At 36.5% G+C, this 16,500-nt stretch overlaps 1 protein-coding gene across 1 annotated transcript in view; it reads right to left on the bottom strand.

Moving 5' to 3' along the window:
• The window catches only part of CNTN5 (contactin 5), a 1,066,495-nt gene that overhangs the window by 634,784 nt on the left and 415,211 nt on the right, over positions 1 to 16,500 (bottom strand). Inside the window, exon 3 of the mRNA XM_081099170.1 lies at positions 14,646 to 14,769. Within this exon, the coding sequence (XP_080955296.1) occupies positions 14,646 to 14,700 (55 nt within the window). The 5' untranslated portion in view covers positions 14,701 to 14,769. The remainder of the gene's footprint in view (positions 1 to 14,645; positions 14,770 to 16,500) is intronic.

Here is a 16,500-nt window from a genome sequence, read left to right as displayed (position 1 = left end):
AACACTGTTTTGAAGAAATGTCTATGGCATTTATCATGTGATATTCCCATAAGCTATGCTAAACACTCCATTTGTTCTATATTATTTATCACTTTAAGAATATATTTTTCTACATTTTATCTCAAAATAGAAAAAAAATCATCTGCTACTCCTGTTTCTTAATTAAATGATAATCATAACATTCAATAACAAACTACAATATTAGCATAAGTTACAGCAAAATGCCTAATAAAAACCTACATAGCATAACTTCTGCACATTATTCTAGTAAAACATCTATTTGTTCTGGATTCCATGCTTTCTCTAAAGATTAAGATTGATCATTTATAAATCTGCAAGTCGTATGCTCTCAATTTATTTCCTAAATGTAAAGTCCACTTAGAGCATATGGTTATGTAATATAAGTGCTTGGGGAAAAGGGAGGGAAATTGAGCAAAAATCTCTATAATGTGCCTAAAATATGAACCAGCAGAGCTTGGGCTCTCTCTGCAAAATATGGTGTACTAATGCACTTTTCTTTCCACCTATTCAAATACACTCAGTACCCCACCATCCACTCAAACCCTGGCTTTTCCTGTAGCTCTTTGGCCTGAATTACTTAATAAATCAGCCAGTAGAAGGTTCAAGAAAAATCTCTAATGAAAATATGGTTCATATAAGGTATTTTCTATACCATATGTTAGTTTAAGTTTGTTTACCAGTCCAAATGTCTGCAAACTCTGTGACTGAAGACTACGTGGGGTGGTCTTTTTCTCAACTCCCTCATCTCCCCCATTATTGCCCCCCCCAACAGTATTCAGGACACTGCCTGACTTAGTAATAGTCAATACATTTTTATAGAAAAAGATAATACCAGTGAAAGGCTACTAGGAGGTTATATGTCAATAAGGAGAGAAAATTTAACTTAGTTATGATACGACTGAACATTTTTTATTTTTCTCTAATTACTGCCTTTAAATATTTCCTGTCAGATTTCCCTTCCCCTGCTATCGATGGTCTCCAGTGTATTATATACTTTAAGGTATTGGAACAAGGCCTGTTTTGGCTGATAAAAACTGTGACTGATTTTTAGAATACTGATGTATCCAGCATTCAGCCCTCCCAATACCAAAACTTCAGTCTCATACCCCTTCTCTCCCCAAATCAGGTTTGTCCTGTGGCTAGAAGGCCTGTGATAAGGCAAATGGGTTGTTATTTTTTCTTCCCCTCCCTTCTCCTGATGACTTTTTCAGATGCGGTTGGAAATATAGAGGTTGCGAGGCTTAGTCACTGCTGTGAAATGGCCATCAAGGCTATCCATGTGACAAATGCCAAATACTGACTCTCAAGTGGACTACACGTGATGGTACTTTGGAGGCTTTTATAATCTATCATGCTGCCCTGTTCCTGGATGGAGCAATCTACTCCCTCAATCAGTGATGGCGAACCTATGACATGCGTGTCAGAGGTGACACGCGAACTCATTTTTTTGGTTGATTTTTCTTTGTTAAATGGCATTTAAATATATAAAATAAATATCAAAAATATAAGTCTTTGTTTTACTATGGTTGCAAATATAAAAAAAAAATTTCTATATGTGACACGGCACCAGAGTTAAGTTAGGGTTTTTCAAAATGCTGACACACCGAGCTCAAAAGGTTAGCCATCACTGCCCTCAACTAATATCTTATGCTCCTGCCTCTCTCTGAGGTCTAGCCTCTATGAATTTGCCCTCATTTTCTTCTTTTGAGGTTACTTCCTTCTGTCAGGTGGCATTGGCTCAAGCCTGGCTCCCTCTGCAGGACCAACTTCTATTCCCCAGAAAGTCCACAACCCTTTGCCCTCCCAAAAGCTGGAATTTGTCCTATCCTTTGTGACATTTTAATCTCATTCACCCTTCAATGATAATTAACCAAATTTGTGACAAAAAATAAATAAATAAGCAGGAATTAGTTTCCATGCCCACCCTCCCAAGATTTCTCTAGCATGTTCTGCTCCATCACGCTCTCTCTTATGGACATCCAAGTTTCTGTAGCCTAGCAAGCATTTAGTGGGGGAGTGAGAGTCAAGATTTTTCTTCCAGATGACATTGCTATTGACATAAGGAGTTCCTCTGGAGCTTTATGTCTTGACTTGAGGGAAGTGTCCTCTTTCTTTCCCCCTCCGTGAAGCAAAAAGAAAACTCAGTCTACTTCCATCAGCTTTATATAGTCTGATGACTTCCCTTTTTACTTTTCTTAATCTTCTTTAAATTTTCAATTCTCTGATTTTTTAAGCTGGGCCGTATTGTCATCTTCTAGTGTCTACTGTTCTTTTAAATATTGGGTCACTTAATGTCTATTGTTCTCAACTTTGAGGCTTTATTAAAACTTCTGAGATAATTAGAAAGAAATACTAGCATGTGGGAAAGGATTTAAAATAGCACAGTCTAAGCCACTGGCTAACATAAAAAGAAATGGTAACTTGCCCAAAGTTCCACAATTTGTGGCAAAGCTAAAATTATTACTTGGCTCTCCTAATTCTAAGCTATTGTTCTTCAAATGTGCTATTTTGCATTCTGAAAGGAATAATTTATTAGGAAACCACATTTAAAACAAGGTTTTGACCAAGCAGAATAGCTTCACAGAATATAACCTGAGTTCATGAAAAGACCACTTTACAATCAGGTCTATTTTATTACTTGAAAAAATAAATCTCCTTAGATGGACTCCAAATAAGATTAGATTCTTGCTAATTTATTCTTCACAAAGAAAAAAAACAAATTCTATGGTTTCGTTTTTTCAATCCTCACCCAAGGACATGTTTTTTTTTAAAATTTGATTTCAGAGAGAGAGAGGTGGGAGGGAGAGAGAGAGAAAGAGAGAGAGAGAATGATATCTGTTGCCTCCTGCACAAATCCTGACCAGGGAACCCACAATCTGAGTATGTGCCCTGACTGGAAATCAAAACAGTGACCTTTCGGTGCACCGGATGACTTTCCAACCAATTTAGCCACACCACCCAGGGCTCTAGTGTTTTAATTTCCTCCTCAATTCATTGCTTTCTATTTGATGATAACTATTTCTTAAATTCAATATATCATCATCTTTGCCATCTTTAATTTCAAACTAATCTCCTTTTTTGGTATTTATTTCTATTGCTGGCTTCACTCTTCTCCCACATGCTGGCTCAAAACAGTGGAGAGAAGCATCTGTTTGCCTTCTCTTTTAGCCCTCATATCCAATAAATGTCAATACTATTACATGTATCCATATATTGTTTCTAACCTCCAACCCATTGTTTCCATTCTCAGTTCTTCTACCTATAACATTTCACCTTTTTCTTGGTTGGTATATTCCTTATAATTAAACATCTTCTATTATTAAACACACTAGAGGCCCAGTGCACGAAATTCCTGCACTGGGGATGGGGGTGGAGTCCCTCAGCCTGGCCTGTGCCCTCTCACAGTCCGGGACCCCTTGCTCCTTACCGCCCACCTGCTTGCTGCTCCCTACAGCTTGGCTCGCTGCTCCTTAGTGCTGCTGCGGAGGTTCCCACCACCTCCACTGCACTTGCCAGCCGTGAGCCCGGCTTCTGGCTGAGCAGCGCTCCGCCTGCGGGAGCGCACTGACCACTACGGGGAAGCTCCTATGTTGAGCATCTGCCCCCTGGTGGTCAGTTCATAGCGACCAGTCATTCCACCGTTTGGTCAATTTGCATATTAAGATTTCATTATATAAGATACTACATTTACAATTAAAAAATATAAATATTCCTTAAAATCCAACTAACAGAATCAAAGATCTAAGGATTAAAGGGAAGAAATCTATTTATATCATAGAAAATCTATTTATATCATACCTTCTGACTGAAAAAGCCCTTTGAAGGTACAATTATTTTTACATCATAATCATTACTTCATACTAAAATTTCTTTATAGAGGACTGACATACTCTCTTGAGATAGAGTTGATTTTGACACTGAGCAAATATGATTGATTAGAGAAATCTTTTTAAACAAATTAATTCTACCTCCTACTCTTATGTACTTTGATTTGTCCCTTTAGATTTTTTAGAATAATTCTAATCTTCTTATATATGAAAAAGCTTTTAGCTATTTAAAGATAATAATTGTATGATTTAGAGGACAAGATAATAGTAAGCACAAGAGCAAAACAACAAAAAGAAAAAGAAGAATTAAAATAAAAGCCTAAGGAACCTATGAGACAATATCAGCATAAGAATATCTGTATGATAGGGGTACCAGGAGGAGAAGAGAGTGAGCAAGGGATTGAGAACTTGGTTGAAGAAATAATACCAGAAAACTTCCCTAACCTGGTGAAGAAAAAAAATTACACAAATACTGCGCCCTCTCACAATCCAGGACTCCTCAGGGGTCTGGTTTCTGCCCAATTCCACAGGCCAGATGGATGGACCCCACTGGTGCATGGATTCGTGCACTGGGACTCTAGTAAGAATCATAATAGAAAAATATGCAAGTACTAAAAAGGAAAAGGTAATCACTTAAAACTCTATTTATCTCTGATCTGGACCATTGGATGGTTCTATCATACTCTAAATCAGGGGTCCTCAAACTACGGCCCACGGGCCACATGCAAATACAAATATTGTATTTGTTCCCATTTTGTATTTTTGCTTCAAAATAAGATATGTGCTATGTGCATAGGAATTTGTTCATAGTTTTTTTTTTAAACTATAGTCCGGCCCTCCAACGGTCTGAGGGACAGTGAACTGGCCCCCTGTTTAAAAAGTTTAAGGACCCCTGCTCTAAATCTATGCTGAGATTAAGATCATGCTGGAAGCACAGCCACCATCACAAACACATCATTAGGAATAACTGAGTTCTCTGACAGATTTCAGTGTCAATACTACAGTGAGATTTAGAATGGAAAGCATTTTTTTCAAATACTGGAAAAGTTAAATATTGTTGTTAACGCCTACATCAAATAAATATCACCCAATGTAAAAGTTGGCAACATTTCAAGAAATGTGTAGTTAACTTGATTGATGGTTAGCCAAATAAGATTTTCCCAAAAAGCTAAAATATACAAAAGACAATATACAACACAACGATTTTTCATTCTCACAACTAATTATACATGATTTATTTTACACATGATAGACTTTTGGTATTTGAGTCCTGACAAATTTATTTAAAGCCAAGGAGAGTAGAAAATTTTCCCTGCATTTCTTCTGTATCTTAATTGTGTTCAGCTTGCGTGGGTGCTCAATGAATGTATCCATCTCTCCATTTTAGATGCAGAAGAAACCTGTATTTGAAGCAATGAGATATAGAAAAGTAGCTGTTCTTGCTGACAAATGATTCAAATTACTAATGGATCCCCAGAAGATCATGTTAGCTATAAAACAATCTTCACCTTAAGTTGACATATTTCTCAGTTGTATTACTCTGATGGAAATTTATCTCTGCTTAAAAAATAATACAGTGCTTGGCTGGTATGGCTCAGTGGTTGAGCACTGACCTATGAACCAGGAGGTCACGGTTCAATTCCCGGTTAGGGTACATGCCTGGCTGTGGGCTTGATCCCCAGTAGTAGGGGGTGTGCAAGAGGCAGTCGATGATGATTCTCTCTCATTGATGTTTCTATCTCCCCCTGTCTGTCTCCTTCTCTCTGAAATCAATAAAAGCATATTTTAAAAAATAAAATAATAATGTAGTAAACATTCGTTCACAAGTTCTCATAGATATGAAATACAATATGAATTTTTGAGCATTATTTTATAATAACAAAGAGAACCAATGTACATGATTGATTTCCTATCAGTAAAGATTTATCTCTGTTGAAAATAATAATGGCAACAAGAATCAGTCTACTTTAAGAAGCACGAGATAACTTTTATGACACTTTCTGGGTTACAAAACACTATGATACATATCACTTACTCTTCACCTAATACTTTAGTGGAAAACATTTTGAATAACTTTTATGTAAGAGAAATAACGTAATAAATTAGTTAATTCTTTTTTTTTTATTCCCAAGAACATTGAGAACACATATTTGATATCATTTCTTTAGGATGCTGAATCTGGTTTTTATCACTCCAGAAATAACAGACAATTATAGATAACTTTTAACATTTTATTTGCCGTTAAGATAAAACTAACAAAATAAACCTCACTAAATTCAAGTGACGCTCCCCTGCTGACAAGGAAAAATTAAATTGTCTTCTGATTAATTACATGTCTAATACCGCCAGTGCAAAGCTGATAAGAGTCAGCTTGGTTTCCTTCACTGAGGTGAGCTCATTATCATCATGGCTTCCTAGGGACCAATACAATGTGCACATATATAATTTTAAAATGACCATGGAGGAGCCATAATCCATTTCTCTTTCTCCCCTGCAGCAGGCAGTCAGACTTACGATTATCAGGTGCCTATGGTGTGTAACACTTCTGTTTTCATTTTCCTTTTAGAGTTCTTAGGCAGCACTGGCCGACAGTGACAAAGGTCTGTGCTATTTACCAGGACTGCCACCAGGAAGGAGGAGAGTATTTGTGTAAGCTTATCAATGACAGCCATTCTCTGTTCAATATTATATCAGCCTCTTGGCAGAACGAAAGAAACTGTCACCTCTCCAATAAAATAAATTTAACCCAGTGGTGGAAAACAGGGTCAAAGTATAAGAAAAATGGTTTTTGTTGTTATTTTGGTGTTTTTTAAAGCAATACAGCTTACTTCAGAAACATCTGAAAGTAACTCAGGGGAAAGTAACTAGATATACTTATCTAAAAAGGAGGTCGCACAGCCTTGAGCAACTGGATTGCTCTCTTGTCTCACCTTCATGTTGCCTGGTATGTTGGAAGCATTTCTATATGACACAGACATTCTTCTTCTTTCGCTAGTTACCATGTATGTGACATGGATCATGTAATAGAACCTCCCTGAGCGTCATCTCTATTGAGAACAAATAGTATTTTACTTGCCCAAGTACGAGAAATTGGGCCACACAATTTTCACAATTTTTAAATCTAAGATTTTTAAAATTTAGTTCGGATTTTTTTTAAGTTTAGAAGAGCTATAAATATCCCTAGTTTTAATAACTAAAAATTCTTGAGGAGAACCTACATGGCAGCATAGGTAAATGCCTGTACTCACCGCCTCCCACAACCACATCAAAATTACAACTAAAATACAGAACAGCCATCATCCCGAACCACCTGAAAGCTGGCTGAATGGAAGTCCTACAACTAGAGAAATTAAGAAGAAAGCACATTGAGACTGGTAAGAGGGGCAGAGGCGCAGAACGGGCTGGTCCAGCACCCAGGAGTGCTACTCTTTTAATCCAGAGGGAGAGCATCTCTGGGAGGAGCAAGGGGTTCCAGCCCCATAACAGACCCCCAGCCCAGGCTCCCAGAGCTGGGAAAAGAAGTCCCCGTAACTAAAAATCAGTGGGTATTGGGGCTCAGTGACACGGAGCCTGCTGGAGACCCAGCTGTTCCTCTAAAAGGGCCGGCTCACTAACTGGACTTTTAAGTTCCCGCTTCCTCTGAGCTGCAGCACCAGGGTGAGGCACATACAAGGAGGAACTGGTATGTCTGGCATAAGGGCTGGGACTCAGGGGCAGCATTCTCCCAGACGGTGGTGCTCACAGGGGTCATTCTTCCTGTACTGGGACCTCCAGGGTTGCAGGGCTGACTGGCAACCATTTCTGTTTGCTTTACCCTGATGATTCCCTGAGAATAAATATTAGCCACATTCCAAAAGGGGTGTAATGATTAAGAAACCCATTGGATAGGATGCTCTGTATAACAGAGAAGGACAATTTAAAACCTTTAGTTTTTATGGTTGTTGTTTGTTTGTTTAAACAGGGAGATTGAATAAAAAAACAATTTACAAAGAGCTAAGGAATCTGAGTGAAGTTACTTACAAATTTAAAGATAAATCCTGAACTATACTGTCTCCTCCCAATCACTACCTCTATATATATTTGGAGGATAATACATCTTTGAAGAACAATTTAAAAACACAAAAACAATAACATGGATTTGGTCGCAGAGGTTGAAATGTTGATGCTTCTTGTCACAAATTCAGAACTAGGCTATAGTAATTATGAATCCTCCCCCAAATGTTTTTACACATTTTATTATGAAAAGTTTCAATTTTATGTAATTATTTCATATTAATAAAAATATCTTTCTGAGGATAAACTTTTGGGTTGTTTTTAAGCTCAGCTAACATGGTTAGATTACAGTGCTCTTACAGTCATTGTCTCTGATATAAAGCTAAAGAAATATTCCACCTTTCTTTTTAAAATGTATCTTTATTGTTGAAAGTGTTACAGATGTCCCTTCCCCCTCCATTAACCACCACCCCCCTACTCCACCCAGCACCAGCCCCCCCGCCCAGGCCTTCACCACACTATTGTTTATGTCCATGGGTTATGTTTATATGCATATAAGTTCTTTGGTTAATCTGTCCACACCCCCAATGCACCCCCACCTTCCTTCTGAGATTCCTCAGTCTGTTCCATGTTTTTATGTCTCTGGATGTATGTATTACATTTGTCAGTTTATTGTGTTCATTAGATTCCACATATGAGTGAGATTATGTGATACTTGTCTTGCTCTGACTGGCTTATTTCACTTAGCATAATACTCTCTAGGTCCCTCCATGCTGTCTCAAAGAGCAAGAGATCCTTCTTTTTTACAGCTGCATAGTATTCCATGGTGTAAATGTGCCACAGCTTTTTAATCCACTTGTCTACTGATGAGCACTTGGGCTGGTTCCAGATCTTAGCTATTGTTTATGGTGCTGCTATGAACATAGAGGTGCATATATTCTTTCTGACTGGTGTTTCAGGATCTTTAGGATATATTCCTACAAGTGAGATCACTGGGTCAAATGGTAGTTTCATATTTAATTTTATTAGGCAACTCCATTCTGTTTTCCATAATGGCCACACCCGTCTGCATTCCTACCAGCAATGTACTAGGGTTCCCTTTTCTCCACATTCTTGCCAGCACTTGGCATCTGTTGATTTGTTGATGGTAGCCATTCTGACAGGTGTGAGGTGATACCTCACTGTCACTTTAATTTGCATCTCTCTGATGATTAGTGACTTTGGGCATTTTTTTCATATGTCCTTTGGCCTTCTGTATGTCCACATTGGAGAAGTGTCTATTTAGGTTCTTTGCCCACTTTTTAAACTGGATTGTTTGTCTTTCTTTTGTTAAGTTGGTTGAGTTCCTTATATATTTTGGATATTAACCCTTTATCAGATGTATCATTGTCAAATATGTTCTCCCATACAGTGGGCTCCCTTTTCATTTTGTTGATGGTTTCTTTTACTGTGCAGAAGCTTTTTATTTTGATGGAGTGCCATTTGTTTATTTTCTCTTTAGTTTCCTTTGCCCTAGGAGATATATTGGCAAACATATTGCTACAAGAGATGTCTGAGATTTTGCTGCCTATGGTTTCTTCCAGAATTTTTATGGTTTCACAACTTACATTTAAGTCTTTTATCCATTTTGAATTTATTCTTGTGTATGGTGTAAGTTGGAGGTCTAGTTTCATTTTTTTGCATGTACCTGTCCAATTTCCCAACTCAAAAGTTCTGCTACAGGCCACTTCCTTTACGATAATGTTCTGTTATCACTCTTTCCAAGAGTCTCTCCAAACATAACTCACCTTTGATTCTTTTCAACCTATACTTTCTCTTGTCCTTTAAAAGTACTTGCTTCTTAGAATTTCTTCCTTGCCTTCTGACTCATTTTCATATACATAATCCGTGGGTAATTATTTCCCTTCCCAGACCTTCAAATTCATCTCTGTAATCATAAACTGGAAATTCACTTTTAGATCAGTTATCTTTCCTAAAATATAGACATTTTCACCTGAGTCTATAACAGTCAGATATGTGAAACTTAACATGTGCATTTTTTTTATCTTTTTTCACTATATCTCTTACGTTATTTAATATCCAAGTAACTAGCAATATTATCTACACCTATAAGTAAAATAAAAACTTAACTATTTCCTTGTAGACAAAATATTAATCATTTACCAAGTCCTAAACATTTTATTGTCAAAATATATTTGAAACTTTCATCTCTTGTTAATTCCCTTAACTACTGTCTTATTTTAGGACCTAATCATATAGTGTAACTGATTACTTTTTAAATTTGTATACATTAAGGTTTCTCTGTGCTATAAAGTTCAATTGGTTTTGATAAATGCTTAATGTCACATACACTAGGTACAGTATCATATAGAATAATTTCACCACCCTAAAAAATGGCATATGTGTCATTCGTCCATTCAATCATGTCCTGACTTCATTCCCTGGCAATCACTGATTTATACAGTCTCTATGGTTTTGCCCTTTTCAAAAGATCATATAAATGGAACCATATAAACATGTGGTCTATTTAGACTGGCTTTTTATCATTGAACAATGCGCATATTAGAGTCCACCCATGTTTTTGCATGGTGCAATAGTTCATTACTATTTATCACTGAAAAGTACTACAATGTATGAAATTTCCATAGTTTACTTATCCATTTACTTATTAAAAGACATCTCTCTTGCTTCCAGTTTTGGGTGATTATTCACAAAACTCCTATAAACATTTATGTGCAGGTATTTTGTGTGAACAGAAGTTTTAAAGAACCAATCCAATCTAATAACAGACAAACATGGTAACTGACCGTACCTTCGCTATGCCTTCCACTGGCTAATCAGCACAATATGCAAATTAGCCACCAACAAAGATGGTGGCTACTTTGCATACCGCAGGCAGGACCGGCAGCGCACAACGCTGCCCGCGGGACCTGGGACCAGGAACCCTGACCCGGCGAGGCGGGGCCGGTAGCATCGGACGCTGCCCGGGGGATATGGGCCCCGGACCCTTGACCCGGTGAGGCGGGGCTGGCAGCGAGCGACACTGCACGCGGGATCCGGACCTTGGATCCGTGACCTGGCGAGGGAGCAAAGCGGTGGAGAAGGGAGAGAGCCCAGGTGGCAGAGAAGGGAGGGAAGCAAGGGCTAAGTGACAAAGGGAGGGAGCGAGGCAGCGGAGAAGGGAGCAAAGCCCGCCCTGGTGGGCTTTGCTCCCTTCTCTGCTTCGCTGCAGTCTCAGGAAGCCCTATTCTTGCAGGAATCTTCCTGCAACAGGCCTCTAGTCCTATGTAATTAAAGGTTAATATGCAAATTGACCAAATGGCAGAATGACTGGTTGCTATGATGTGCACTGACCACCAGGGGCAGATGCTCAATGCAGGAGCTGACCCCTGGTGGTCAGTGCACTCCCACAGGGGGGCGCCACTCAGCCAGAAGCCCTGAGCCGAGCTCATAGCTGGTGAGAGCAGCGGCGGTGCTAAGGGTGTCAAACTGATGTCAGACATCCCCTGAGGGCTCCCAGACTGTGAGAGAGCACAGACTGGGCTGAGGGACCCCCCCCCCACCCCCCCGCCAAGTGCATGAATTTCATGCACTGGGCCTCTAATATTGTATAATTTCCTTTATATAAGGTACCAAGAATAGCCAAATAGTAGAATAAAGGTACAAAGTACTAGAATAGGAGTTACCAGGAGTTGGGGGAGAGGGGGGAATGAGAAGTTATTATTCAATGGGTACACAGTTTCTATTTGGGATGATGAAACTTTCTAGAGATAGACAGTGGTGATGTTTGGACAACATTGTGAATGTACTTATGCCACTGAAGTGTACACTTAATATGGTTAAAATTGTAAACTTTACATTATGAATATTTTATCACAATAAAAAATGTTTGTATAGAAATAAAAAAAATAAAATTGATTAAAAAATAAAATACAATCACGTAGGTACATGCTTAGGAGTCCAATTGTTTAATTATTTGGTAAGACTGTTTAGCTTTGTAAACGTTGTGCAATCCTCTTGCAAAGTGGCTGTACCACTTTTTCTTATAGCAGTGAATGAACATTGCAGTTTTTCTGCATCCTCACCAGCAATTGGCATTGTTTTTACTGGTTTGTTTTTCTAGATCTTAGCCATTCTGATATGTGTAGTGGTATCTCATTGTTTTGATTGAGTACACTGTTAATACGAGTCTGTATATTCCTGTGAAATCTGTCAGCCTTTTATGGCTCTCAGCCAATTTTTAAACATAGTGTTGTGTTTCCTAGTTAAAAACACCCAAGATAATCCATCCATTAAGAAATGAAAAAATAGCCTTTGGAGAGTGTGCTAAATGGTTAGAGCATGGGCCTGCACACTGAAGGGTCTCAGGTTTGATTCCTGGTCAAGGGAAGGTACCTGGGTTGTGGGTTTGCTTCCGGCATTTGGTTAGGGCTTATGTGGGAGACAACCAATTGATGTGTCTCTGTCACATCAATGTCTCTCTCTCTCTCTTCCTCTTTCTCCCCCCTCCACCTCCCTTCCACTCTCTCTGAAGAGTAATGAAAGAAATATTAATTAACTAATTAACTAATTAATTAAAATAAATAAGACCAATAGGAGATACAGCCTGGATCATCTCTTATCTCTTTAATAGGTTTTGCTGGTTCAAAGAGCAGCAACAACAAAAAATGTACTCATGACTATAATTTTCCTCATTTTCTGTAGGAGTAATCAAGTCAATGTGCCAACAGGTCCTCTAATATGACACTCATAGACAAATAAAGGCAGTAACCACAGAAAACTATAGCATAAAATGCTAAATAATAAATATTGAAAGTAAGTATTAACAAGTAACAAGAGCAAAATAAAGACTATACCTCCAGAATAATTTGTTAAAATAAGAAGGTAAATGGGAAAGTTTTGAATATAATTATCCTTGAAAACTGATTCTTTCAAGTATCTAATCAATTATAAACAGATATCTACAGCAGAGAAGAAATTAATCAGTTTTTAAAAATAACTTATAGATGCTTAATATTAAATACAGGTGATTAAAAATCAAATTTCATATAAAAATGAGAAATGTCCTTTGTTTTCAACTTTTTACCAGTTTTGTCTACAATATTTGAGTAGTAACTTACCTCCAAACTCAGCCTCATTTTCCTACCTTCCAATGTCTCATTTTACTCTATGAAAAGAACAGCATTTTGGTTCCCCTATGAGCTGGAAGCCTAGAAGTTATCAGGCCGAATGTTTTCATCTTTGCATAATCACAGGATAATCTCTCCTTTGAGATTTATCTCCCAGATAAATGGTCTGGGAGAATCATGTTGGACCAATACACGAAAAGAAAACTTTGGAGTGATTTTACAGACCAATATTCTCTCTCCACCATGTATTGCCAAATTAATAAATAAAAACACTGGGTACCTGTTATATATAAATTTTAAATTAAATAAAATGTTGCATGGTACATACTGAAACTAAAAAAAATTACTTTTTTATTTGAAATTCAAACTTAATTGGGCATCCTTTATTTTATTTCACAGTCTGTCTCCATTCCCTTCAGTTAGTTTAGGAGTACGAAAGGTGCGCAACGTTGGAAAGGTACAAGAGAAATAGACTAGATCAGTAGGGAAGATCATAAAACTGTACAAAAAGAACCTAAATAGGATAAAATGTTTGAAGACTATTTTTTTTGGTAACTATAATATTAATATACCAGGGTTAACTTATTTTTCATTTTTTCACAGATGCTCTATCAACATTTTATAGAGGTCTTACCTTACCTTTCAAGTCTCTTCTTAAACCTGTTTTTTTCCTGGAAGAAATGGTGCTCATATAGAATAATAACATATTAATACTGTTTTGTTGTTTTTACAGTTAATTACTTGTATTTCAACAAGAAAGGTTTTTATCTATATTTTAAAAGCCTTAAATACAGGTAAACATGTACATTTAAACATATGCATTTATTATGACTGAAATACTATATTTATATTTGTATGTAAAGATATTCCTTTGAATTTCAAAGTTTTGAGCCCAACCTAAATTGAGGATGACTTTTTGGCTTTAAAGAGGATCATCCATCATATGTAGTTGAAGTCACATTGATAGTACTTAATAAAAGATCACAGCCATTGAGTTAAATCTAGTCACCGGAATGTTCCATGTATAGCATTTAATCATCACTACAATATAATTTATAGAAATTCTTAAATTTAAACAAAAAGGCTTCTGGTATATTAATTCTTAGCATTATGATAATATTACTCCCTAAAACACATAAACTACTTTTGCAGAATAAAATTTCTCACTTTAGATCCAAAATATAGAACAATAAAATTGATCAAAACAAAGTTAAAGAAGCCAAGACAATGAAGAAAAAACACTGTGTTAGAGATGCCCATAAATGTCTATGTGTGTGTGTGTGTGTGTGTGTGTGTAATAAAGCTAGCATGATTCTGCTTTTATATGGTGAAATTCAGCACGATAATGAGATATCTTTATATATATATATATATATATATATATATATATATATATATATAGCCAAATATTCTGAAGGCTAACAATGATTTATATTATAAATGAAAATCAATAACATGAGGTGGCTATTCATTTTATTAACATTTATATAGCATTTTTCTAAGTATCTTATTATATTGAGTTGTATATGACTCTTTGCAATCTAACAAAGGTTTAAGGTTTGTTTTTCTTTTGTTGAAAAGTATGAATACTAATATATTTAAATGAACACGTGAAGACATGTAATGAAGGCTTTTATATATTTTCATTATTTGATACATAAAGCAGGATTTTTACCTGAAAGACACCCAGCGACTGACAGAAACAGGATTAGTTTCCAAGAGGAAGCCATGTTCTTCACTAAAATCTCCCGTGTTGCAGTGTGGTAAGCAGCTCTAATGTTTCTTCATTAAAGAATGCCCTGTTGAGATAGATAACAGTTTTCAAAAACGCAGAAAATAAACAAAAATGTGAATGCAAACTGATTTAAAAATCTCATAATAAAATGGTAAATAGCTTTCAGTGCTAAGGTCAGATTAATATATATATTTGGATATTGACAACAATAATACAATTTCTATTAGAATTAATTTAAAGTGTAACACAAAAAACTTTAGAGAAGGGATAAACTTTCCCTATCAGATTTATTTATATTGAATACTTGCTTGCACATAATAAAAACATCAGGCTGTAATGGAGATGATTTTTTTTTCTCACGGGGAATGTATAAGAGCTATATTTATTACATTAGACAAATTATTGGACTAGAAAAATACGGTAGAGAAACCAGTTACATTAATATATATTCCTCTAGACTAGAACATAACTAATGATCAATTAGCCAAGTGACTTTACACATGTGCCTGTAGCTCATCTCAACCTCCATAGGGAATTTTTCTCACTTAATTATTAATGTCAGCTGCCTTTGTTTATAACTCCTGTGATGATCTACTGTGTTATAGTTCCCTCCTTTGGTGAGCGATTTCTCTCAGCATCTTTTCCTAACCAAACCTTAGGGAAATAAGGATTTTCATGAATATTTAAATTTTTTGTCTAATGCCATTTTTATAACAACAATTACTATAGCACATTAATAACCTTTGGTCCCTTTACTTGTTCTGAAAGGTACAATAAACATTAAAAATGTAAAATTCTAGCATGAAACTTCGTGCAAGAACTGGACAGATGTCCGTTATAGATTTCTATAATAAACAAGTAACTTCTGGGTTTTCAGGTGTCGGTGCAGTCCTTCTAGGCCGGAAGCGATTAAATTGAGAAATAATTGTATAGTATATTCATGATTTTTAAATAATAACTGCTTCTTGGCAATTGGTTTCTCTTACAGACTCAGAGGTTATATCTATCTTTTAGAAAACATATTAAAAATATAAGCATCCCCCCTCCCCACTAAGTTATAATTTAATATAGTTATACCCAAAGAGGGGAATATCTTATTAGTCTTCTACCTTATTAATGTTAATACCATTAATTCCATTTTATTTATACTTTTAAATCTAAGCTTTGGTAAGCTATTTTAATTACATGGCTAGGGATCAGTAATGGAGCAGAAAGGTAATCTATAATAATAAAATGGTAATATGCTAATTAAACCAGACATCTTCTGGACATCATTCTAGATGTCCTTCCTGATGAAGCCAGGGCTGGAGGGAAGCCAGCCGGGTCCTGGGTGCCTGAGGGCGGACGGGAGAAGGAAGGCCTACTCTTGCATGAATTTTTGTGCATCAGGCCTCTAGTGAGTTAATAATGGTTGATTTCTAGCAACCCCTTCAACCGATATATTTATTATTATTTTCTTCCAAGTAAATCAGAAATAAATACAATTTGAAGAACAAAAAATGACTTTATCACTAATATTTTTACAGTTTAAAACATTTTTATTTTTATACACTGCTTTTTCCAGAAAGGAAAAGAAAATCAGCACTTCACACAACAATTAAAGACTTAAAATTTCTAGAACTATGATTATGATTCATGAGAACTGCATATTTGAATTGGTGAATTTTCAACCCACAACGTGAGTTTTGGGGAGCCATTATAGTTTTGCTTAACTTGTGTTGGTGAGCTTCTGCTCAGCCCATGTTCCTCAAACTGGTATTTCCCTCCTTATTTACAATTTCCTTTATTGTCTTAA

This window comes from Myotis nattereri (assembly GCF_964212035.1).
Source record: "Myotis nattereri genome assembly, chromosome: 9".
NCBI lineage: Eukaryota > Metazoa > Chordata > Mammalia > Chiroptera > Vespertilionidae > Myotis > Myotis nattereri.
This window is presented reverse-complemented; position numbering and strand designations above follow the sequence as displayed.